Source organism: Camelus bactrianus, chromosome 22 (genome assembly GCF_048773025.1).
Source record: "Camelus bactrianus isolate YW-2024 breed Bactrian camel chromosome 22, ASM4877302v1, whole genome shotgun sequence".
NCBI classification, from domain to species: domain Eukaryota; kingdom Metazoa; phylum Chordata; class Mammalia; order Artiodactyla; family Camelidae; genus Camelus; species Camelus bactrianus.
Window position 1 is genome coordinate 20,376,573 of NC_133560.1, and position 26,575 is coordinate 20,403,147.

At 55.4% G+C, this 26,575-nt stretch overlaps 1 protein-coding gene across 9 annotated transcripts in view; it reads right to left on the reverse strand.

The window, feature by feature from the left end:
* Positions 1-26,575, reverse strand: part of CRTC1 (CREB regulated transcription coactivator 1) — a 68,786-nt gene that overhangs the window by 21,141 nt on the left and 21,070 nt on the right. For 4 of the 9 annotated variants that reach the window (XM_074350381.1, XM_074350378.1, XM_074350383.1 and 1 more), the window contains exons 2-5: positions 5,278-5,394; positions 4,049-4,096; positions 2,351-2,488; positions 1,261-1,322 (exon numbers count right to left, since the gene is read on the reverse strand). In XM_074350381.1, coding sequence (XP_074206482.1) covers positions 1,261-1,322; positions 2,351-2,488; positions 4,049-4,096; positions 5,278-5,394 — 365 coding nt within the window. Of the gene's footprint in view, positions 1-1,260; positions 1,323-2,350; positions 2,489-4,048; positions 4,097-5,277; positions 5,395-26,575 lie in introns of those variants that run through there. The other 5 variants (XM_074350379.1, XM_074350384.1, XM_074350385.1 and 2 more) reach the window with 2 other exon arrangements.

Here is a 26,575-nt window from a genome sequence, read left to right on the forward strand (position 1 = left end):
GCTCCAACCAGTCCAAATGCTGCCAGGGGCCTGGGAGAGGCTCCACTCTCTGCCCTAGTAACACAATCTGCCCCCAGTTGCAGGTGCCTAAAGGGAGGGTCCCCAGAAAAACCCCTCAGCTGCCTAGGAAACCAGGGGCACCCATGGGGAGCTGGGCGGACATGCAAAGGATGGGCCCAGCTGCACAGCCAATTTGGGGATTAGAGTAAAAGCCACAAGCACCCAATGGGGATGTCCCAGACACTGAGAGTGACATGGGAGAAACTCGGTTCAAGGACAAGAACAGGTTACAAAGGACCGGGCCACCTCTGACCCTGGGGCCAGCTGGGCAGTGAGGAGCCAGGAGGATCCTGCCCTCCCCTCAACACCACCTGTGTGTCCCTGAGCAAGTGTTCTGACCTCTCTGTACTCTTATACCTAAAATGAGGAGGATAACAGCACCAACTCCACCAACGCACATCCTACATCAGTTAATGGATACGACAGTTGAAATAGCACCTGATACGTGAATATGACCTTGGTGGGTATTTAATTAGATTACTGAATTATATATTCAGTGTTGTGTTTATATATATATAATATATATTATACATATACATATTTTTTTAACAGCTTGCTTACTTTTGGTCTTTGTTTACTGAAATCACCTACGTATTTTTGTGTGTGTATGTATTGTAAAATAAACATAACATGAAAACTGCCTTTTTAACCTTTTTTAAGTGTATACTTCTTTTGCCATTAAGTACATTTACACTGGTGTGTAACAATCACCTGTGTTATTTTAGGCATTTATATTAACTATATTATTGTTATTTAAAAACATTCTAGATGATGGTATTATGGGTGGGGTTTTTTTTCCGCTTTCCAGATGCATTTATGTATTTTTCTAATCTTCTAGTAAAAAATATATAATCCTTTTACAATCACGTTTTCTATGACTGTTTGGGAATGTGAGAAACCAACCATAATACAGCATTAATGGAAAAAAAGTAAGCCGCAGCATTGAATAATCAATACAATCCCAACTTTGTTCGAAAAAGAAAAAAAAATTTGTAAATAGAGAAGGGGAAAAAAAATCCCCAGAAGACCCCAAACTGAGACCTCACTGTTAGAGGGCTAGAGCTGATTTCTAGAAACTTCTGGATGCTTCTTACTTTTGTCATTTTCAAGTGACTGAGTACTGGTTTTTCAAGCATGACCATGAGGAAAGTATGGCTTTGTTTCCAATGAGAGGGCTGGGGTTGGCTCTGAGTCACTGACCTTCTCCAGCTGGTGTCCGCAGGTGGCGAGAGGTACACGGTGCCGTATGGGCAGCTGTCCGCGTGAGTGTGAGTTAAGGGGATGGTGCTGTCAGCCCAGGCCCGGCCTTGAGTGCTAGGAACCCCACACTGACCATCGGAGTAGCCAGGCTGCTGGGAGCCTGCAAACAGCTGGGGCCTCGGGGCGGGGGGCCTTTCCTGCCTGGCTGCGAGCAGCCTCCAGGGTGCAGCCCTGTCCACCTAGCACTCAGCACTCACCCCCTGCAAGCGCACGTGCGGGCTGCACCCCTTCCAAGAGGGGCCTCAGCCGTGAAACGGGGGCCCATGGGGGTGCTGCGGGGAGTCTAGTTCAGCTGACCCCGGTCTTGACTCTTAATTCTGGGCTGACGGGGCGGCTCCCGGGGCCCCAGGGCTTGGTCTGGGGCCCAGCTGGTCAGGCTCCCCTAGACCATGGAAATGAGAACCAGGAAAGAACAGGCTTCTCTGTTCTGGAGAACCAGGGTTCCCAGGAGCAGCCACTCCGACTCCAGTGGTGGGGGAGCCTAGCTGGCCAGGCACCAAGGGGCAGCCAGGTGGGGGGGGTGGGGGGATTCCTGACAATCTCTCTGCTTGGCTGAGGTACAGAGGCAAATTCTATGTCTTCAGATCAAGCCTCCCTCTGTTCTGTCTGGGTCTGGCTCAGATCCCCCTCAGCCCCACTGCCTTGGCTCGGCTGCCCTCCATAAGGCCCTAGAGGAGGGCCTAGGCCCTAACATGTAAATGCTCTGCTCGCAACCTTCCTGGGCCCCACTGCCCAGCCAGGAGTCTGAGCACAATGTGGTCCAGCTTCATCCTCCCAACTCTCATCTCAGACTGTGTGCTCCAGTGGCCATCTCTGTGTCAATTGGTCCCTGTGCTCCCCTAGCCCTTCAGCTCACATTGCATCCTCCAGGAAGTCTTCTGGGGTTGCTGTGCAATTGTACTCCCTTCTTGGTGCTGCCCAGTAGCCCTGGAGAACTGGAGAAGCCCTGATTCCATCCCAGAGCTGGCAGCAGACAGCTCTATCAGCTAGATGAAGCAGTCCCCTCCCCCCTCCTCTGGGAAAAGGATATCTGCCTTCCATGTTTGTCCACTGACAGGGGCCGGCGATGTGGGGAGCCGAGCCGGCCACGCTCCCGGTACACTCTGTCCACTAGCCCATGGTGCCGGGTAGTTCGGCTGGTGTCCAGGCCCGAGGACTGGAAGGGTGTCTGGGGATAGGGAGGAGACCAACGTTGGGAGGGAGGAGAGGAAGAGATGGGAAAAGAGAGAGAGAAACCCAAATCACAGTTACCAGCTGTGGTATGAGATCCAACCCCAGTTCTGTCCCCCAGGATCTGACCTCAGGGTCCCCCTACAACCCTCCCTGTTCAGGTCTGGAGACACCGTCAGCCACTCTAGGTAGGCTTCCTTTCCTCCTGCGGCCCCTGCCCCAGGTCTCTGAGCACTGTGGGGCTGGAGGTGAGATGGGGTTCCCGGGCGCCAGGGCAGCAGGCGTGCAGTGCAGCCGGCATGCACGGGCCAGGCAGAGCGGCGCAAGCTCAGGGCCTAGTGCTGGCCGGGGTGCCAGGGGTGCAGACGGACTGAGCACCGCCCTCCCCCACCCCCAGCCTCGCCAGGTGCAGACAGGCCTCCGCCCTCTCTCTCCAGGCCTGGCCGGCCTCCTCTCCCCACCTACGTCATCCCTGGAGGGGCCTGCCAAGAGACAGCCCCGGGGCTTCCAGCCCAGGACGTCGAGGGGCCCACCTGGCCAAGTGCTGGCTCCCTGGAGGCTCCTTGTTGAGCCTGGGGCTGGTCTTGGTTGAGACTTGGCCCCCACGCGCCCTCCCCCACAGCCTTGTCCCAGCACAACCGGGAGCCAAGTGCAGGCACTTTCCGGAGCCCTGGCCTACAGCTTGGCCGGACAGGGCTCCCTTCCAGCACCTGGGGCTGGCATGAGGCCCCTGGCCAGGCTCTGCTCCCACTCCTGGCTCCATGCTCCTGGGGCCCCCAGGAAACTGCTCTCTACATGTCCTGGTGCCAAGGGGCCCTTCACCATCTGACTGGGGTGAGACTGGCAGTCTTAGCTAGCTCTGGATGCAGCCCGTCCCCCTGCCAGGCCATCTGGCCCTTGGGCCCTTCTGTCTTCTCTGGGAAGCCAGGCAAAAAGCAATTTCCTCCGGAAGACTGCCACTGGCTGGCTCACTGCTCTTCCCCACCCATCCAAACAACCTGGCTAGCATTCAGGGCTGCCTGCTCTCCCTGGCATTCAGGGACCCCTGTCTCTCCCTAACCCAGCAAAGACTCTACCAATTTGGGTCTTTCTGCACTTTTGCCTCCAAAAGGCTGTGGGCCCAGGAAATGGCAGTGACCAAGGGAGGGTAGGAACCTTGCCACCCAGGCAAAGACATCAAAGGACAGGGGCCATTCCTCTCCTCCCAGAGATGCCTGGAAGCCGAGAGGGGAAATCGAGGCGGCTGAAGCAGAGCCAGAGGCAGAGAGAAGCTCAGGCCCAGCCACAGCCTGGCTCACCAGGCCATATCCACACACACACACGTGTGCGTATGTCACAGGAACGAACCATGCAGCGTTGGTGCGCATGCTCAGATCCCCCAGGCAGGGGTCTCTCGACGCGCCCACACGCACTTCCCCAGATGGGGGTGCAGAGCAGATCTGTTTCCGTTTGGCAGACAGGACACCTCCTGCTGGGCCACGGGGGCGGCCGCACAGGGATACCCAGCGCCCGCGCACGTGCCGGGGATGCCGAGGCCTCAGCCCAGGGGCTCATTTACCAGAGAGACAGGAGCCGCTGTCAGAGCCTCCCCCAGAAATCCGCTGGGCTGAAAATGCAAAGAACCGAGACTTTGAGACACTCCTGCCTCTCCTGGCCCCCCAGTGGGAAGCCCAACAGGGCCCCGTGCACCCTCAGCTCCACACTGGCCCCAGGCAAGGGCCAAGCTAGGGGGTGCCCAGAGAGACACTCTCCTAGAGGGGGAAGGGGAGAGCCAGGGAGGAGGGGAGAAAACCCAAACTAGAAAGGGCACTGACAAAGAGGTCAGGCTTTGATGCACACCAGGATCAGCAGGACAGCCCCACTCATCTGCTCTGATGAGGAGGCCATCTGAGGAGGGCTATGCTCCATGGGCCCAGGAGATAGAGCTGAGCCGGCTGGACCCCGAGGCAGCCTGAGGGACCCTGGGTTGGTGCCCTGCTGCATCCCAGCAGCAGTGTGGGAGGAGTAGGAGCTGGGGAGTGACTCGGGTGGGTGGGTAGGGGCTGAGCTCCCTGCAGGACTAACCCAGTACCACCTGGCCTGTCAACACACTAATGCACGAGGCTGTTTCTGAGGCTTTGTCCCAGCAACAGGATAGGTGTGTGGCTACCTGATGAACCTGTCCCTGCATAGCCTAGACATTTGCTGGGGGTGGCCCTACCTCTTGGCCCAGCTCCTGGGCCCACCTTGACCCCACTGCAGACCAGGGGCGGGGGATGTGGCCTTGGGGAAGAGGCTAGCCCAGCTCCGGGCAGGCAGTGGGCCTTATCTCTCCTTATTTACGATAAGGACGTGCACGGCAGCTACATGGCCTGCGGGAGCCGCGCTGTGTGGGTCTCTGCCAAGAAACGTTTGCAGACAAGTGGGGTCAGGCCGCGGGGCCTCCTTCTGAGAATTGCTGGGCTTGTGGATTAGGGAAGCAGGACGGAGCCAAGCCCCAGAGGCCCTGAGCGGTTCCCGCTGCTGCACACCCGGCCAACAGGTGTAGCGGCTGCCGAAACACTCAGGGCCAGACCATGGCCTCACTGTGGGGTCTGCTGACAGAGGATGGGCAGGGGGGATCCGGGAGAAGCCTGGCCCAGGGGGAGGAAGGGAGTAGGCGGGGGTGGGTCGGGCGGCAGCAATCATCTGGTGACCCCAGCTGTTCACAGGCTGTCATGCGTGCTCACTTGCTCTGTGGCCAGGGCGGGGCCCAGACTGCAACACGTCCCAGGTGGGAGGTGGTGTAGGGGAGGGATGGGGGCTCACCTGGAAGGGCAGATCCACAGTGCCGCTCCCAATCTGGTTCACGTTGGGCAGGGACCCGCCATAGTACTGGCCACGGCTTGGGCCCAGCTGCAGGTACTGGGACTTTTGGAGCTGGAGCTGCAAGAGAGAAGCCAGCAGCTATAGCGGAGGCAGGGGTGGCTAGGGGTGGGGAGGGGGGAGCCCCTCACGAGCACACCCTGAAGAGCGCCATTCCCGAGGGCCCCAAGCAGTGGGGTCAGTGGCACCAATCACAGAGGGTATGGGACCCCTGTGACTCAGATTCCCAAAGGAGCCACGAGTCTTTCCACCAAAACCAGCAGAATCAGAAACCCAAGAAGCCCCAGGCGGCCCTCCCCAGGCAGGGAAATGTGTCCTGGGTGCACTGCCACCATGAACTTGAGGGAGGCTTGCTCGCTGACTCAGACGGTCTGTGAATAAGCAAGAGTATCAAGTGGACCTGGAGCCTGTGCAGGAGGCCCCGCACCCACCCCAGGGGAGCCATTTCTTATCACCAAAGGCTGCGTTCCTGGGGTGCGGGCCAGAGGCTGCGAATTTACGCCCGGACACAGGGAAATTGTCCTTCCAATGGCCTGAATCGGAGAGGCCGGCTTAGAAGTGCAGAGCTAGCTTTCAAAGTCCAGCATGTACAATCACTACGGCAGCGCACACAGGACGATTGGGTCTGCCAGACCCCTCCTGAGTTTTAAGGGGTCCTGCCCAAGCCCCAAGGCTCCTTCTGCCTAACCTGTCAGCCTCACCCACTGGAGAGCCTTCATCTGGGCTGGTCACATCCCTCTACCCTTCACTTGCATGGGAATTTGTCCCACTGGGCCAGGCCTCAGAACCAAGAGCCTGGAGCTCCCTGACCAGCTCCGGCTGCCTCAGAGCAGGGCTGGGACCTGGTCTCTTCTCCCTCCAGCAGCAATTCCACCTTGCTGGGAATGGCAGATGCTCCTGAGCTGGTTGATACCACCTGTGGCCCTCGGGGCCACAGATCCACAATGCCTGTTAAACTGCCATGGTAGGTGGGCGCCCTGATGGAGGGGCAGGGGCCAGGCATCTGGGGAGGGGTGGGCGTCCGCTCCAGCCGGCTGGGGCGGTTGCTAGGGTTGACACTGTGTACACAACAAGACCGGCTCACGTTCCCTCACAAACAGCTCCTGGCAGTGCTCCGTTTGCTGGCCGCCCACGCCGCCCTGCTATCCCACGCCAGCCCCCGCTTCCTGGGAGGCCTTGGACACCGGAGGGGGAAGTAAAGTTCAGGAACTGGCCGCTCGCCCGGCGGATCACCTCACCCAGGTAAACAGCTGTTTCCTGCGAACTGCGAGGGAGCCGGGAGAGAGATTGACCTTGCTCCATTCCTTCTCGGGGTGGTTCTCAGGCATCCTCAGGGCCCCACCCAGGGTCTGTCTCTAATGGCTGGGGACCTCACAGTGAACACCCCACCATGTCCCTCCCTGCAGTCACTTGAGATGAAACAGGCCAGCCCCCAGTCAGGAGGGAGGGGGAGGCCAAGCAGGATGGGGCGCCCACCCTGGCCTGGACATAGGTTGCCTGGGACCCGAGACCCGCCCTTATCCCTTCTTGTGTCTGAGCCATGTGGCAGGAACCCGCACTGCATCCACCTCTCAAGAACCATGTGGCCCTGGAGGGCTCCAGCCCTCTCTGGGCCTCAGTTTCCCTCTCCCTAAAGTGAGTGGTCCAGGCAAGTGTGTGTGCAAATGCCAGGTGTGTGATACAGAAGTGTTCACACCACATATGCTTTTGTCACAGGCTGAACTGCCAGCTCTGGAAACTCCGGCATCCAGGGAAGTACTCCGCAAAGCTGCCACATTCCGGGCTAGAGAGAGGCCAGACTGGGGACTTACAGGATGCTCACGGCTCAAGTGCTGCTGTAGCATTGGCCCTCCCAAGCCCCACCTCTGTCAGGCTTTGTGGTGTGGCCTCTGGAGCGGACACAGTGTGGGGCCTCACTCTTCTTTGGGGGACCCTGTGCTCATACTTGGTTGTACATGAGTCTGCAAAGGAAAGAGTTAACATGGTCCAAGGTGGTCTGACCTTTGCCCCCCAGCTCCTGGGCGATGAAAGCCCTTAGAAAAGTATTGCCTGATAAGAGTGTCTTTGTTTGCCTAGGGCCTCAGGCCACACTGGGTATCTATGCCAACAGCCGTGATTTGAGGTGGAGGTCTCCAGCCAATGCGATATCAGCTCACTCTCTGCAGGGGCTAGAGATGGCAGTCAGCAGTGTCTGTCTGCATGGTGAACCCCAGTGAAAACCCTGGACACCAAGGCTTGGGGAGCATCCCTGGACATTATCCCATGTGTGTCATCACACACTGGTACTGGGAGAAGCAAGCACTGTCCATGTGACTCCAAAGGGAAGGGACAACAGGCAGCTGTGTGCTGGGAACTCTCCTGGACGCCGCCCTATGCTGACTGTGTCCTTCTACTCTAACAGACCGTTAACTGAGTATAATGGTCTTCTGAGTCCTAGTGAACTGTCAAGCTGAGTGTAGTCTCGGGAACCCTCATATCCTGCAGCTGGTGTCAGATATGATGGTGGTCTTAGGGACCTCCTAACTTTGCAGGGGCTGACTGCCATCCCAGGCCTGGCCGGAAAACCCTAAGAGTGGGGTCCTGGGGTGAAAAGGGGGCCAGCCTGGGCTCTACCCATGGACCTGCTGCCTCAGAAGGTCCACAAGGACAGCAGAGTGATGCCACCAGGCAGGGTCTGACAAGCTGCCAGAAGCCAAAGCTCATGCCTCTGCCCACTGCCAAGCTACACACTCATGCACCCCTCCACCCAGCAATCCTCATTCTGTGCCCCCTCCATGGCACTTTCTACCCCACCCTGCCGCCAACCTCGCCAACAGAGCTCCATAAACCTGGCATCTGAGCCAAGGCCTAATGCTCAGCAGCACCTGGTGGTGGAACAAAGGAGCGGATGAACACACGAGTGAATGAATGAATGAGTGAATGAATGGTTAAGTGAATGAACACTACTCACTGTCAATAGCCAACTTTCATGAGCCAGGTGACAGTCCCGTATGGAGGCCATACAAGAACCTTTCAGGACACGGACCCAATTCCCAACGCCCTATGGAGGCTTGAGCCTTCCCGCCCCCTTGCCCCGTCCTCATGGTTTTTGGCAGAGCGGGGCGCAGACAGGAAAGTGAAGCCTGGCCAAGGCCACCCGCTGGCACAGAGGAGCTACAACTCCCAGGGCTCCTTCTTGCTTACGGCCTGTAGATCAGACAGCCTGGGGTCCAAGTCCAGGCTCCCCGACTGTGCAAGTGAACCCCACTCCAGATTCTAAGGGCATGCAGGTGCTCTGTGACCCATGCTTTCACCATGGCCTCTCCGCCCTCTATTCTACCTGATCTCCATTCCCTCCTGCCACCTGACCCCAAAGCACCCCGAGTCTGTGCCCCCCAGGCTCTCAGCCTGTGACAGCTCCCCCTCCACACCCATTCCAGAGTGCCTCCCTGATACCCCACCCAAGGAACAGCCCCCAAGTCACCATCACATTGGCCTCTGGCTTTTTTTTTTTTAATAAAAGTTTTTATTGTGAGTCTTAGATGTATACACACACAAAAAGAAACCTGTAAAGATGGTACAGAGAGCTCCTCAAAAGCCACCCTCTTCCTCTATTGGGTCAAAATTAAGAGAACGACAGCAGTAGAGCACCTCTGACTGACCCAGACCCTCTACATATGCCTCTTTGGGTTTGTCTAATCCCATTCGTCCCATCAGAAGTGTGTGGCTCATGATCTTGTCCACTGTCCCCATCCTGTCCCCCAGCAGGTGGCAGGCACCAAAGACTCACAGTCTGCTGGTCACAATGTGTCTGGCGCCAGCCCACCATGTGGCCACGATGGGCCCCTAGGAAGTGCTGCTGCGTGTCTGACCTCACCTCCCATCGGCATCCTGCAGCCCCAGACCCTTCCAGGAACAGTCCAGTTCATGCCTCGCAAACCCTCTTGCTCTGGGGTGTGAACCAACCAACCAAGTGGTGCCACATCCTAGGGGTCACAGGTGTTTCAGAGTTGAGGCTGACGGGGCCACAATGTAGGACCAGGAAGCACAGCGGAGACCTTAGCCACCCTGTGCTCAGTGTCCCCCAACCCCAAGCATTACCGACGGCACCAGAGGCCCTGCCATGGGGCACAGAGCCCTTCCCTAGTCTCAGCACGTTTAACATTTGAGCAGCACAACTGCCCTGTCCTAAGTGTCCTGATGCTACTGTAACAAATTACCACAAACTGGGTGGCTTAAAACAAAGGAATTTACTCTCTCATAGTTCAAGAGGTAGAAGTCCAAGATCAAGGCATGGGCAGGGGTGGTTCCTTCTGGAGGCTCTAAGGGAGATTCTGTCCCAGGCCTCTCCCAGCTTCAGGGGGCTCCAGGAGTCCCTCGGCTTAAGGCTACATTGTTCCATCTCTGCCTCCATCTCCACACGGCCTTCCCTTCTGTGTCTGTGTCTGCACTCTCCCTCTCTTTTCTCTAATAATACCTGCCCCTGGAGTCAGAGCCCATCCTAATCCAGAATCATCTCAAACTGAGACCCTTAATTACAGCTGCAAAGTAAGGTCACAGCCCCAGATTCCAAAACATATTTTTGAGGGGACACAATCTGCTCCAAGACAGGCCCTTTGAGGGGTGACCAGTGCACTCCACTTTCTAGATGGGAAAACTGAGGCCCAGCAGGCAAGGGAATTGCCCAGGGCCACACAGCTCAGAAGTGGCCAAGTAGGACATGGAGTCCACTCCTGGAACTTGACTCCTGCATAACCCTGTGGACCAGCAGGTGGCTGGGACCGCAGAGTGTCAGAAAGGCCACATCACATGGTAGATGAGAGCACTCCTCTGGGAGTTCACAGTCACAGCATCAACCCAACCACGTCAGCTCTGCCAAGAAGGGGCCCAGCACAAGTCTCACTGTAAAAGGCCACCTCAGGCCCTGAAGTAGCCCTGGACCCCTCATTTCCAGGCAGGGTCTCCCCCCCAAAAGCCTGGCACAGCCTGTTCCAGGACCATACCCCCTGCACAAAGTCCTTCTTCCCTGTCCCCACCCCACATCCATTTCCCCGACAGAACCCTGTGTAAATGGGTGGCTTCTTCAACCTCCCCCAACCCCCTTGCTGGCAGGACCCCACAGAGATGGGGTCACCCAGTACAGCATGCCTTCCCAGCCTCTGTCCGTGCCCACATTCCTGTTGAGCACATCCCCCTATCCAGACAGCATCCAAGGGGCTGGGAGGAGTGAAGGCCACAAGGTCAGGGAGTGGCCCTGGAAAGGCGTAGCACGGCAGATGCAGTCACTTCTCCAGGGCAGCCCACAGTCCTCTAGGACCCTCCACAGGATGCAGCAACCCACCCCCACCTGCCAACCCCTCCCAGGCCTCGCTCTCTAGGAGCTGGCCTTAGTCAGGCCCATTAGCAATCATCATGGCAACTGGTCAGCCTTCTAATGAGATTAAGGGGAGGAGCCATGCTGAAGGCTGAGCTCTGTCCTGCAAAGCCAGAGCAGGCATGGGGGCCGCACTACAGAGGGCCAGAGAGGAGCCATGTACTCTGAGCAGAACTGTTTCCCCCTCTCACCATGAAGGTCTGCATTGTCTGGCCCTCTGCTATCCCCCAGCCACTGCACTCCACCAGCTGAGGTAGCTGCCTCAGGGCCTTTGCACTGGCACTCCCTCCTCCAGAAGGCAGAATCTTCCCACTGGGCCAGCCCAACACTGCACCTCCTCACCCACGGGATTACCTCCTCCATAGCTCACTATCCAAAACCACCTGACCGAGGTCTATCTCCTCCCATCAGACTGTCTGCCCCACAAGGACCCTGGCACAATGGAGAAGCTTGGCACCCACGTAGGAACTGAGCGACCAGACAACAGAGGAACATGTGAACGCAGGAACAACTGCTCGGTGCACTCAGAATCCCAGGCAAGAACCATGTTTCTCCTGTGCCCACATGGGACTGCCCACTCCTACCTTTGGGGAAGCTGAGGCCCAAGGAAGAAGAGACAGCTCCCCAAGTGCACAGGCAAAGAATCACCCACGAGATGGAGGTGGAGAGCAAATCTCATCTTGAGTACATGATCCTTTTGGGACCTGAGTGCTGACCAGGACCCCAAGGGATTTGCACAACCTGGCCCAAAGTCCTGCTCCTCAGGGCTCACCTAGGTGGAGTCCTCAGGAGGCTGCCAATGGCAATGGGGCCCTTGAATGGGCCACCTTTGGGGGTTGTCCCCTAGGAGGGAGGGACTAGGGCTTCGTCAGGTTCTCTAAGTGTCCAGGCAGCTGCAGAAGCCCATGGAGGGAGTCCTGGAGAGCTCCTGAAAAGATCTGCAACTCCCTCACCCGCCAACCCCTCCCAGGCCTCACTTTCTAGGAGCCAGCAACCATCACCCCAAAGGACCCAGTGCCACTAGCAGTCCCTCCCCATTACCCTCACAGCTCCTGCGGCCACTAACCTGCTTTTTGTCTCTATGGATTTGCCTGTTCTGGACATTTCATATAAATGGAATCATGTAATAAGTGGCCCTTTGTGTCTGGCTTCTTTCACTCAACCTGATGTTTTTAGAGTTCATCCACATCATAGCATGTGTCAGGGCTTGGTTCCTTTTTATCGCTGAGTAATCTTCCATTGTATGGATGGACCATATTTTGTTTACCCATTCATCTATTGATGGACATGTCTGTTCCCACCTTTTGGTGATGGTGACTGGTGCTGCTATGCACATACGTGGACAAGTAAATGTTTGAATCCCTGTTTTCAAATCTCTCAGGTACCTACCTACAAATGGAACTGCTGGATCATATGGTAATTCCATATTTATCTTATTGAGGAGCTACCAGACTGTTTTCCATAGCGACCACACCATTTTACATTCCGACCAGCAGTGCATGAGGGTTTCAATTTCTCCACATCCTCATCAACACTTGTTAGTGTCTGTTGTTTTTTGATAGTAACCATCCTGATGGGGGCGAGGTGGTTTCTTACTGCGGTTCTGATTTGCATTCCACTGGTGACTAGTGATGTTGAGCCAGTTCTCATGTGCTTATTGGCCTTTTGCCTGTCTTCTTTGGAGAGATGTCTATTCAAGTCCTCTGCCTTTTTTAAAAATTGGGCTGCATGTCTTTTTCTTGTTGAGTTGTAAGAGTTCTTTAGATACTCTGGATCTTATTAATCCCTTATCAGCTTTGTGGTTTGCAAATATTTTCTATCGTCTTTTCATGTTCTTGACAGTCTTTTGATACACAGAAGTTTCTAATGTTGACAGGGTGCAATTAATCTATTTTTCTTTGCATGTGTGTTTAGTGTCATAGCTAAAAATCCATCACCTAATCCAAGGCTGCGAAGATTTACACCTATGCTTCCTTCTAGGAATTTTTTAGATTGAGCTCTAACATTCAGGTCTTTGGTATGTTTTTAATTAACTGTTATCAACTCTGTTGCTGCCTAGTTGCATCTTACCACTGGCCCCCATGCTGACTGAGGGCCCCACTATGAGGAGAGGCAGGCTGCCCCCACCAAAGCGTGCCTGGTACACTGGAGTTTCTCATTACACATCTGCCGAGCACAGGAAGGAATAATGAATGAATTCGGGAATGAATGAAAGCGTCACAGGCATGTGGCCGAGTGCAGATTTCAGGCTTAGTCACCCCAGCCCCTGGCCCCCTGGCCGACTAAGACACTCCCCAGCTGCCTCCTCGCTCGTTCCCAAAGTGTAAATACAGAACCAGATACACAAACACCGAGCATGCCTCGGAATGCCTTTAATCAGGCTCTGCGGCTGCTGCCAAATCCCCAACCCCGGCTGAATCAGAAGGTCTACTGTGAGCACGTTTTGTTTCCCCTGTTGGTGGCGGCTGCTGAGCACAGCCGTTCCGGCTGGGATGTAGGAAGGGTCCCTTGGGGTCTGAGTGCAGCACAGCTGGCTCGTGGGGCCTCTCTCCCCGAGAATGAGACTCCGGGCCTGGCCGCCAGCCGGGCGCCCACTCTAGGTGGGGCCTTGAAGCCACCCTGGGAGGGGGAGACACGGATTCACCTCTGTTTTACAAGCGGGGAAACTGAGGCCCTAGGGGATGATAGGCTTGCCCTGAGGTCACCTGGAAATGGGAAAGGGCCTCGGTTACATAATCCAGACTCTTTCTCTAGCAGACCCCAACTCACCAGCGGCCCACGAGACCCTCCCCTGCCTTCTGCCCCGGGGTCCTTGCACCCACTTCTTTTCTGGAACCTTCCACGATGCTCCTTCTCATCCTTTGGGTTTCAGCCCAAACATCACATCCTTGAGAAACCTTCCCTGACCCCTTACTTCAAAAATAACCCTCTGAGTTAGCTCAGGCCATCGTAATGAAATAACAGACTGGGTGGCTTAAACAGCAGGCGAGTATTTCTCACAGTTCAGGAGGCTGGAGTCGAGATCAGGGTGCCACAGTCGAGATCAGGGTGCCGGCGCTGTCTCTGGTGAGAGCCCTCTTGCTGGTCTGCAGAAGGCTGCCTTACCCAATGTTCTCACATGGCCTTTCCTCGGGGTGGGCAAAATGAGAAATGTCTCTCTCTTTTCCTCTTGTAAGGACACCAGTCCTATTGGATCAGGAACCCAACCTTACAACCTCATTTCATCTTAGTCACCTCTCGCGGGCCCCATCTCCACATACGGTCACACTGGAGGTTAGGGCCTCCACACAGGAATCCAGGGGACACAATTCAGTCTGCAGCACCCTCTCACGGAGAAGTAGCCGGCCCGTGTCTGTCTAGTGGGGGCCAGCATGCCCTGACAGCTGGGGCCCTACTTGCCTGGACACTGTGGGCACCTCAGGGACCAGCTCTCATCCTGAGGAAGTGACCATTGACAGTTGTATCTGGAATCAGGAAGCCCAGAACTGGTCCCACAGCCTGAGTCCTCCAGGTTAGCCTACCCTAACCCACAGTTGGCCAGGCCTAGGCAAAGCCCAGGGACCCCAGGATTCTCCTGGCAGGAGCCCTCAGGGTACAGGGTGGGGTGGCCTGTGAGGAGGGGCCTTCTCTGGGCCTGGCCCAGAGTCAGTGAGGCAGGGCTGACTAGCAGTGCGTGCTGCCCCAGGGCTACTGGCAGCAGAGACATGATAGGGGGAAAATCATGGTTGGCGTTTCCAGAAAATCAGTTGCCCAAATATAAAGCAATGTGCCTGTTCACCAGGGTAACGGGCTCGGGGCCGGGTGGGAGTACTTGCAAGGCAGCACGACAGAGCAGAAACAGCCCAGGGTGAATCAGCTCCACTCCTGATTCCCACCCGGAGAGTGTCCCCCAAAGTACATACCCACCCGGAACCTCAGAATGTGGTCTTGTTTGAAAACAGTTTTCGCAGTTGTGATTAGTTAAAGCTCTTGAGGTGAGGTCATCCTGGCTTTAGGGGGATCCCTAAATCCAATGACTGGCATCCTTGTAAGAAGACAACACAGAGACAGACAGAGAGGAGGCCACATGGAGGTGGAGGCAGAGACTGGAGTGATGCAGCTCCAACCAAGGAACCTCAAGGGTTAAAAGTAGCCACCAGAGCCTGGAGAGAAGCCTGGGATGGATTCCCCCTCGGAGCCTCCGGAAGGATCCAACTCTGCCCACACCTTGATCTCAGACTTCTAGTCTCCAGAACTATGAGGGGATAAACTTCTGTTGTCTTCAGCCTCCCAGTTTAAGGTATTTGGCTACGGCAGCCCCAGGAAATTAACTGCTGACGAGCAGACTCCATGGGGACCCAGAAAGAAGGCAGGGCCACTTAGAGCCAAGCTTGGGGACCCTGAGACTGTGTGGTTGGGGAAGGTCAATGATGAGAATCCTCCAGTCGATAGGCCAGTGTGAAGAATGAGGGAGTAAGGGTCCAGGGAGAGGGAACAGCAGGGGCAGAAGTGCAGGCCCAAGAAGAGAGGAAGGACAAGTCCAGGCCAGCTGATGGGCAGTCACTGTAGAGTGGGCGGGAGGGCAACACTGGTGCCCAGACTAGGACAGCACAGGGGGCAGTGAATGTCCAGCTGGAGACCCAGGGGCTGGTGATACCACAAGGGACTCATCAGGCAGAGGGTCTCAGCACACTGGGAGCCACAGAAGAGCTTGCACCTAAGACATGCCACCCCGAAAGGTCCTAAAGGCATGCCTCCATGACCCTAGGCCAACCCCACCCCAAGGTCCTGGGGCTGCACTGGGTGGAGCAAAGGGGATGCAGGGTCTCTTGGGCACAGAGCTCGGTCCTGACTGCACACCTCCCTCTGGCCTGCATCTGGGCACCACATCCCAGGAGGCTGGGGCAAGAGCCAGGGAGCAGGGGCCTTAACAATGTGACTGCCCCCAGCCCCCTGTAGCCACTGACCGCAGGGCTATAGCACATCACCATCTGGACCACAGCGGGCTGTGTGCAGCAGGCCAGGAGAGCCCAGGAGAGGCAGGAGGGGCCCCAAGTGGGAAGCAGGGGAGCCACGCTTCGCAGGTCCACATGCGGCCCAAAGGCCAAGTCCAGTGCTACCAGCAGGACTGACTGACCAGAGACGCCACTCACCTGATTCGACATCTCGGAGTCCATGGGAAAGGAGGCCGAATGTCCCATGGGCATGAGATGGCCTGCACCCGAGTGCCAGCCCAATCCTATCTGCCTGAGCACCAGGTTCCTGCAGCGAGGCCGAGCATCCCTTAGGCAGGCAGCCTAGCCCAGCACATGGGGAGGCCCTGTCTGAATGGCCCAGGGCACCTGGCTTCACCTTTGATCTCTGGAAGCTCTCCCAGCCTCCACAGGGGCTACTTGGCCTGAGCCCAGCAGGAGGCTCTGGGGGAGGTCCTGGGGCTGGGGAGGTCCTGGGGCTGGGGAGCTCTAGGCCAGTGGGGCTTCCAAGAGTGAGGCAAACAGAATGCAGTAAACTATGAAAACAGATCAGGCTTGAAGCAGTTACTCGGAGCTGCTCGTGTATATTATGACTGCATTCTAGCGTTACTTGATTTCTGGAGCTGAGATCTAGATCTCTGATATTTTTAAGTCCAAACCCCTTGGACACTGCAGCTCTTTCTGGGTTTTGCCTATCCACAATTCATTCTGTGCAGCTAATTAAGCTGAAGAAGCCTGGGAATAAAGTCTGGAACAAGGTTAATAAAGTTACTTGCCTAGCAAAAAGAAAGGGGGGGGTGGTCAGGACAGTGTACACTCCTGACCCCAGCAGCCTCTCTGGGTGGCAGGGCACGGCGGGAGCGGTGCTTTTGCGGGAGCAGGAACCCTGACCCCAGAGGCCCTCTAGGACCACCCCCTTCTTGGGCACTAAACAAGTGTCCTGGGGCTGCCACAAACTGGGTGGCTTAAAAAATAGGAATTTGAAGGGGGGTATAGATCAGTGGTAGAATGCATGCTTAGCATGCACGAGGTCCTAGGTTAAATCCTCAGTACCTCCATAAAAAATTTTTTTAAAAAAACCCACAGGAATTTATTCCCTAACCGTTCTGGAGGCCAGAAGTCTGAAATCCAGGTGTGTGCAGGATCGGGCCCTCCTGGATTCTCTCAGGAGAATCTGCCCCAGGCCTTTCTCTTGGCTTCTGGTGGCTGCCGGCAGTCCGCAGTGCTCCTGGGCTTGTAGACGTTACCCCTGATCTCTGCCTCCATCTTCACAGCCCTCTCCCTGTGTGACTCTGTTTTCTCTTCCTGTCAGGACCCTGGTCACTGGATTTAGGGCCCACCCTATTCCAAGATGACCTCACGCTGACTTGGTGAGATCTGCAGAGACCCTATTTTCAAATGAGGTCCCATTTGTAGGTTCTGGTTAAACATGAATTTGGGGAGACTCTCTTCAACCTTTCCCAGTCACCCAATCCTGTGCCACCTCGAGTCCCACACTAAGAACCATCCCATGGTGGCAACACCTCAAAGTCCAAGTCCAAGCCGGCTCCAGCAGCCCCTGGGCCCCCAGGCAGTGCTATCCCCTCTGTTTCCTCCATGGTCGCAGCACACGTCAGCCACAGAGGAAATGACCCAGACCTGAGAGGCAGGTGGCGGCAGCATTTGCAGGGCCATTTGGCAGCATCCATTGGGAACCTGAACAATGTTCCTGCCCTCTGACCTGTAATCCCACTTCTGGAAAGCTCTCCTGAGGGAGCTCGTCCAAAAGGCAGATTTATGCACAAAGATATTCCTGCACCACCAATAAGCAGAGGAGGGAGCCTGAGCTGCGCTGCAGGGTCAGGCCAGGGCCTCGCCTCCAGAGAAGAGCAGAGGATGCGCGTCCCAAAGCTGGAGGTGGATGGGGGGAACCTGCCCTTTGTCGGGATTTCTGGAATGTCTCTGGTTGGTCCGTACAGGTACAAGTGAACCCAAGATAAGGCTGGGCCACCCCCTTTCCAGGGACATCCCTAAGTGGGAACAGGAGCAGGAGTGTGCAGGGGGCATGGCAGGGGACAGGGAGACCAGCAGCCCCAGAAATGCCCCACAGGACAGGAGAGGAATTCTTCAGGTCAAAGGCAGGGCCATAGCAGACCACATAACCAGGGTGCCTGAGGCCACCTGGCTCAAGGCTGGGACCGACACTCCAGGTTCATCCTCTACAGGACAGAGACTGATGTGAACCTGAAAACAGGCCAGTGCAATGGGAGTTCTGTGAGGATGAGGGGTTCCCTGGAGGCTGTGGGGAGGGATGCCCCATCTGCACGGAGCTGGGGAAGGGGAGGCTCCTCCAAGTCACCTCCAGGTGACCTCCAGAGGTCAGAGAGGAGGTTCCCCCCTACTTAGGCCAAGGAGGGGAGTTGTGGGAGTGTGATCTCACATGTGGACAGTGGGTCACAGATGTCTGTCTGCCCTGGTAGACTTAGGGGATGCAGAGATGCACCCCTAGCTCTGGGCAGGCCCCCTAAAAGGGCATGAGAGGTGGGTGGGACAGGGCAGGCGTGTTAAGGTGACGTAGGTGGTATTGGGTGGGTGAAAGGGTCAGAAGCCCCTCCTGACAATATCAACGAAGACGGTGACAGCCAAAAGAGCACCTTCCCACACCCCGCCAGGTGCCACCCAAGCAGTTGATGCGGGTCAGGTACAAGCAGTGGGTTCACTTGTGTCCCTAAAAACCTACGCCCACATCCTCACCCCAGAAACCTGTGACTTTGACCTTATTTGGAAAAAGGGTCTTTACAGATATAATTAAGGTAAGTATCTTGGGATGAAGAAATCTTCCTGTGTTATTCAGGTGGGCCCTAAATCCAATGACAAGTGTCCTTACAAGAGACAGAAAAGGAGACACACACAGGGAGAAGGCCATGTGGAGATGTGGCAGAGACTAGGGTGATGCAGTCACAAACTAAGAAATGCGGGAGCCACCAGAAGCTGGAAGAATCAAGGAAGGCTCCCCCCACCCCGACCTTCAGAGGGAGCCACGACTCTGCCCATACCTTGATTTCAGACTTCTGGCCTCCAGAACTGCGAGAGAATAAACTTCTGATGTTAATCCCCAGTCTGTGTTACCTGTCACAGCAGCCTCATGACACTTATACCCACAGATGGCCCAAGCCATGACAGGGGCAGCCATCTCCCCTTCCCATGGTGAGCTGAGGCTGGGTGGGGGGCCCCGACCCCCTGCCCCACACACAGATGGTACCCTGTTACTTCTCTTTCAATTTGAAAATGATAGTGAACTCCAGCAAGCACAAAGAACAACACGCCACATAGTTCCACCCCAATCCAAGACCTAACAGCTGTCACTGCTCTGTCATCTTGGCCTCTCAATCTGCAAAGTGGACAATAGGGCCCTGAGGATGCCGCCAGGGCACTCACGTGCCTGCCATGCTTCCCTCTGGGTGGCGCTGGATGCCATCACCCTTGATGCACCAACTCACATCCTGCCTTCTCGGGGCTCTGAGTGCACCAGGGTCTCTGAGGGGTCAGAGGTGAGCTGGGGACCATTTCAATCCATCAGGGCCCCACACCATTCTGGCTCACAGGCCATTCTGGCTCACAGGCCACTCTGACCATACAGGGCACACAGCTCTCCCAGGTACCCCCTCCTCCCAAACAAAGGGCCCTAAGGCAAGAAACACCAAACAGATGAGCACAGGCCCCTGGCCTTCCAGAGCTCCCCAGGAGGTCCTCTGTCTAGCAGGCACCAAGCCCATGGCTGGGAACACTGCCCTGAACCCACCACAGCCATGAACTTCTGACACTTTAAACTTCAGGGTGGTGGTGCCACATGTCCCCAGAGGTTGAACAGCCCCACGGCCGGATCCAGCTCTGCACCTGCCGACCTCGACTTCCCAGGGACTCTCTCATCTGTTCCTCACTCCTGAGCACTGCTCCAGGGGCAGGAACGCTGGGGCAGACAGACGGAAGTGGGGAGATGGAAGGTCAGATGTAAATACATTTACAAAGCACTAATGGACTGCTCACAACTGCCAGAAGGTGGAAACAACCAAACAGATGAAGGGATAAATCAAATGTGATCTGGCCATACGATGGAATATTACTCAGTCATAAAAGGGAATGCAGCACTGACACACACTATGACATGGATGAACCTGGAAAACATCAGGCTGAGTGAAAGAAGCCAGAAACAAAAGGCCACAAAGTATACGATCAATTTCTATGAAATGTCCAGAACAGGCAAATCCATAAAGACAGAAAGCAGATTAGAAGTTACCAGGGGCTACAGGAGGGGTGTGGGGAGTGACTGTTAATGGGGATGGGGTTTCCCTTTGGGGTGAGAAAAATGTTCTGGAACTAGACAGACATGATAGTTACCCAACACTGTGAATTAATGCACTAAATGCCACTGAAATGACTCACTTAAAAATGGTGAATTTTACATTATGTGAATTTCACCTCAATTTAAAGACTGGTAGCTGCTGGCAATCCTGGTGTTTCTTGGCTTATGGCTACATGACTCCAGTCTCTACCTCCATCCTCACCTGGCTTCCTTAAAAGGACACCGGTTCCTGGATTCAGGGCCCACTACTCCAGGATGACCTCATCTCAAGATCTTTGAGTCATACCTCCAGAGATCCTTTTTCTAAAGGTCACAGTCACATGTTTCATGAGTTGGGACTTGGAGTTACATGTTTGAGGGACACCACTGGTATGAGGCTAACAGCCTATGTCTGTACCCTCCCTATCCCCTCCAAACCCCTGGACTGCTGCTCTCCAACCAAGGAAACACAGACAGATCTGTAATCTCTTGACCTCAGTTTTCTCATCTGCAACAAGGGGCTGGAAGTGCCTCCCTGGCAGGACGGTGGAGGGGTCAGAATGATTCTCACAGGGAAGGACTGCGTGGCACCTGGGATGAGATGAGACTACTCAGGGACACCATGGGCCCACAGTGCTCGTCCATAAAACCCACGGTTCTGTGTCCAACACTAAAGCCACACCTGGCTAAGCCGCTTGCCTCATGTGACCCAGGTGCCCCCATGTGCTTGAGTGTAAGGCAGGGTAAGTCACTGCACCTCTCAGGGAGCTGGGGGCCTGAGTGAGGGCCGGTGGACCTGCCTGGTAGAGGGTCTATTGTGGGCTGAATTGTGTCCCTCTAAAGTAGACATCCACGTCCTAACCCTGGTACTTGGGAATGTGACCTTATTGGGAGACAGAGTCTTTGCAGATGTCATTAGTTAAAGCAAGGTCATACTGGAGGAGGGTGGGCCCTAGTTCAATAACTGGTCTTTATAAGATGAGAAGCAACACAGACACACAGGGAGAAGACTGTGTGGAGACGGAGGCAGAGACTAGGGTGATGCAGCCACCATCCAAGGAACACTGGAGCCCCCAGAAGCTGGAAGAGGCAAGAAAGGATCCTCCCCTAGAGCCTCCAGAGAGCACGGCCCTGCCCACCCCTTGCTTGAGACTTCTGGCCTCTGGAATCATGAGAGAATACATTTCTGTTGTTAAGTTACCCAGTTTGCAGTCATTTGTTAGGGCAGCCCCAGGACACTGAGACAGGCCTGAGGTCCTGTATGTGCATGTGTGTTGGACATGGGGAGAGACGGGGACTCTGAAACTCAGTGTCTCAATCTTGAATCTGAACATTCCCCTCAGTGTACACTCCGCTTCTGGAACATGCAAGGGCACGTCTCTGTTTGGAGTGGCAGGAAGGGACCCTCTGCAGTTTAATTTTAAATCCATCAGCAACTGGATAACATAAACCACTGGCTGGGATGCCATCCACTGGAAACCAGGGCTGCATCCCGAAGCCCCTCAGCCGAGCAGGGAGACAGGGCTGGATTTGGCTGCTGCTGCTGTAATGGGTCCCATGTCTCCCTCTGCCTAGCCCGCCTTAAAAACATCAGACTGAGTTTCTGACTGGTGCCTGACCTGCTCTGGGGAAGAGGGGTCCCAAAGACAGCAGGGAGCGGGGCCTTCTTCACACTGTGGGGGTCAGCACCTGCCGGCCTCCAGGATCCCAGGCACCACAGGGCACTCTGCCAGCATCTGCTTTGGGCCGATGCCAAACTAATAACTTCTGAAAACAGCATCCACTCAGAACTCAGGTTCTGGGTTGAAACCGCCTCTCACAAGCCACTCCTTCAATGCTGCCTCCCCCCAGGATGGCAGGGGCCACAGGAAGATAAGACAAAAGCGAGATGCCCTCATTACCGCGGGCCCAAAATAGCTTTTATGCTCCATTTTTTTAGACATAGCCCAACTATGGCATTACATAATAACACCACACGCCGTTTTCCAGTCTGGGAGGCAGGATCCTGGGCCTGCCCAGGTCCATCCTGTGCCCCTTGGATATTTTCACAGTCCTGCCTGAGCCCCTAAAAGCCCCCAGGCCCAGCAGGCCCCTAAGTAGCACCTGCTTCAAGCATGGGGACAGAACGGGTCAGCCTGATGGCCGCCTCACTGTCCGCAGATGAGGTTCTCAGACTGGTGGGGTAGACCAGTGGACGGAATTGTGGGTGTCCAGTGGACACATTCCAGGATGGGCCTTGCCATGAAGGAACTGTCACCAGCCCGGGGCTGCACCCCTCAGGGGAAAGAAAGCAAGGACAAGGGCTCAGAAAGGCGAACACCAAAGGCTTGTGGGGATGAGACGCATGATGGCATGGGTGGCTGGGCAGACAGGCATGGCAGGGAGACCATGAGAAGGTCAGGCCAGAGAGGTGGCGGGGCCGGGGTGGAGAGAGACTGAGTGCAGTGCCGAGGAGGTCGAGGGACAGTCGGTGAGCATCCTGGAGTCTCCACGGCTTCCTCCCTCTCCCCCTCCCCCATGTTACTTCTGTGAGCAAGTCCCAGCAGCTTGACCTCCAGTGACCCTTGGGCGGCTGCCTCCCCGGTCCCAGCCTGTGTCAACCTGCACCAGGATGCCCGCACAATCTCCTCCCCAACCCCCTGCCCAAAGCCCTCTCCACATACTCTCAGGAACTCCCTTCTCTCCTTCTTTAATTAAGTTCAAACTGTGTCATGCTCCTGTTTTAAACACACCAGTAGGTTGCCTTCCTATTTAAAATCAAACATGACCCCAGTTTGGCGGTTCCTGAGCAAGTTAAAAAGAATGGCCAGAGGACATAATGGTTCTACTCCTCGGTACACACCCCAACAGAACTTAGACCTACGTCCACATGGACATTTGCACACGTGTGTTCACAGCAGCCAAAAGGTGGAAATAACTCAAGTGTCCATCTACAGGATAATGGATAAACAAAACATGGTCCATCCCCACAATGGACCACTACTCAGCTACAGCGTGGATGAACCTCAAAAACATCATGCTGAGTGAAAATGGCCAGACACAAAAGGCCACATGTCATATGATTCCATTTACAGGAAATGCCCAGAACAGCCAAATCCAGAGACAGAAAGCAGATTAGTGTTTGCCAGGGGCTCGGGGATGGGGAGGGGGGACTGAGTGCTCCTGGCCACGGGGTTTCCACTTGGGGGTGATGGAAGTATTTCAGAACCAGATAGTGGTGGTGGTTGTACAACATTGTGAATGTACTAAATGCTACTCAATTGTTCACTATAAATGGCTAATTTTATGTTACGTGGAATTCACCGCACTAATAAATAAATAAATGAATGAATGAAAATCAAACCCGACCCTGTCACGAGGCTGGCGTGCGGTGCCATCTTCTCCCCTGCTCCCTGTCCCGCCACCTGGGTCTTCTTCCTGCTCCCTGAGATGTCCAAGTCCCTCTCCCCTCAGAGCCTCTGTCTGTACTAGCCCCTCCTTCGGCCCATGCTCCCTCCAGCTCCGGGAACAGCTGCGCCCTGACCTGGAGGGTCGCAGGCCAAGCCCCTTCCTCTAAGAAGCCCTGCCTCAGCCAGAAGCCCCAATCTGCTGCCTGCCCAACACAGCCTTGCCTCCTCCCACGGGCCTAGGAAGACAAAAGTAGTGTCCACAGGCCTCCAAGCCACCTGGGGTCAAATGGGAGCTGTCGATGAGGAGGGGAAGGCCTGGCCATTCAGCTCTGCCAGTGCGCAGTGCACCCGGCCCTGCATGCCACATGGGGCTGCAACCCCTACCCTCTTCACAGTCTATCAAGAAGACTAGACAGGGCTGCATTTGACCCCAAGGGCCACCGCCTAGAAGCCCTTAAGGGGAAGGAATCCTCCTCTTGGCTCCTGACTGAAGTCTACTTGGACCCCAACACTCAAATCGAGCAGCCTCTTCTCAGCCCCCATCTCATGCTTCTCAGGATTCCCTCCAGGCCCCCCAAATTTATGACTTACTACCCAGTGCCCACCATCCTCACAGAGGCTGTACAGACATCACAGGCAAGATACACTACTCATATCGTTCACACGTGTGTGCACAGAGGCACATGCGCACGTCTGGGCACACACACTCACACAGATGTGTTCACACACACCCAGTACTGAATGCACACACATGCACACACTCAACCACACACTCCTGTGTGCACACCCTCCCACCTGGGACTGCACCACTCAGAGACACCCCCCTATCTGGCTCCCACATCCACACCAACACCAGGCCCTCCCACTCCCGGCCGCCACCTTCTCCCACCTCCTCTATCAAAGCCTCACCACTTCTGGCCCCACAAATGCAGGAGCCTCCTGCTTGGGTCCCCAAATCAACTCCACAGCCCCCCAGTCCTCTCTGAAGGAAGCAGCCAGAGTCTGCCACACTGACCATCTGAGCAGGTAGGTCCTAGAGCGCCTCTCCTCGCCGGGCCCTCTGACCCTTACCAGCGGCCTCCCCCAGCGCATAGGCCCTGCCCCTGCCCCCAGCTCTGCAGGAGCCACGTGCCAGCACCACCTTCAACAGTGATCCTCAGACCCAGGTCCCGCTCCTGGGACTGCGGGACCCAGGAGGCTGGGCACACAGCAGACTCCCCAGAGGAGGCTGAGAGCCCCAAGGCTTCTCCCCACCTACAGGACAGCATGGGGGCCCAGCCGTTAGTGTCCTCTCCCTTCAGCAACAGCCCCCCAGCCCTTTCACACAGCTGCACACGTGCCCCAGACTATGAGTACAAGAATGCAGGTGTAGCTCCAGACAGCAGCAACCCGGAAACAACAGCAGGAAGGAATATCAACTATGGCAAACTCAACTGTGGAACATAATATGATGCTGAGTGGCGAGGGCTCGCCCCTCAGCTAAGGCCAACTCAGAGAAACGCCAGCCCTGGGGTCCATCCGCACACGCAAACAGTGCTTTACCCTGGATATGATCAAAGCAAAGGTGTGACGCAGAGGCACCGAGAGGCCTGGCAAAGAGGGAGAGCAGGCGTGTCCCAGGAGGACCACGGGCGATCGAGGGGAAAGTCATGGCCCCGCGCTGGGTGCAGGGCCTTCATTATGGTGATCTTCAAGCCACATTCCCATATTACTAGTCTTCTGTTGGGGCTTGAACTGTGTCCCCTAAAAACAGATGTCTAAGTCCTAACCCCTACACCCAGAATGTGACCTTGTTTGAAAACAGGATCTTTGCAGATGTCATCAAGTTAAGATGAGGTCATACTGGAGTGGGATGCGACCTAATCCAATGACCTATGTCCTTATAAGAGGAAAGGATACAGAGACTGAGGAGAAGGAGATGTGGAAACAGAAGATAGAGACTGGAAGGGTGTGGCCAGAAGCCAAGGAATACCTGACACCTCCGGAAGCCTGGTACAGACTAACCAGCAGTAACATGACTAGTGGATGGGAGGCTATTCCTGTTTGTTCACAGAGCAATGGTTTTGCTGCAAACATGTTCCAGGTCCAAACTGTGAGGCTGCCCAGACCCCACTCGGGGTGCCCCCTAATGTCTACACACACACTATGCCATCATCCTAGAAATGGAGCCAATATGATTCCTGGGGCACCCTGGACCCCTTGCTTCTCACAGTCTTCCTGGGTGTGTGTGGCCTGCCTGGTGTCATGCTGCGGGCCAGTGGGGAGGCTGTGTGGGCCCTGGTAAGCACAGCCACTCCGCTGCCTCTGGGTGGGCCTGGGTGTGAGGGGAGGAGGCAGCACAGGCCACCCACAGGAGGCACATGGCTGCTGTTTTCCGGGTGGGTTTCCATACTAGCAGGCTGAGCTGTCAGAACGGGGAGCAGACTGTGGACAGAAGGTACAGCCAGGCGAGGAACTCACTAGCAGGGGCACCTCCCAGGGCGTGCAGTTAGGTGAGCACAAAGAGGTTCCCAGTCCAGCCCACGCCTGGCCATGTAGTGCAACATCCTTGGGCCTTCACTTCTTTGTTATATATTTGGTATATTCCAGATGGACCGGGGCAGGAATCCCAGCCTGCACTGAGCTCCCAGACACTGAGCTAAGACCAACCAGTGCCGAGCCTCATAGTTACTGAGCTGCATGCAAACAACACAAACCTCAACAACATAAAATAAAAGATGCCCAATAAAACTGAGAGTGAGTGGGGAGGGGCAGTGGAGGACCCTAAGTGGGCACAAAGCCCCAGCTCCCAAGCTGGGGTGCAACAGAGAATAGGCAAGGGGTAATATGCAACACCAGTTGGCTCTTGGAAGATGATCCCATGGTTCCTCAAAAAGTGACACTATTATCACATGACCCAGCATTTCCACTCCTAGGTATAGACCCAAAAGAACACAGTTCAGGTGTTCAAAGAAACTTGTACACCTACGTTCAGAGTAGCATGAGTCACAACTGCCAAAAAGTGGACGGAGCACATGCGTTCATCTACTGATGAATGGATAAACAAACTTAGTCCATCCATACAATGGAATACTACTCAGCCATAAAAAGGAAGGAATCCCTGATCCACGTTACCATGTGGATGAACCCCAAGAACATCATACCATGCTACTGGCAGAAAAACTGACACATAGGTCAATGGAACAGAACTGAGAGCCCAGAATTAAACCCTTGAATGTATGAATAA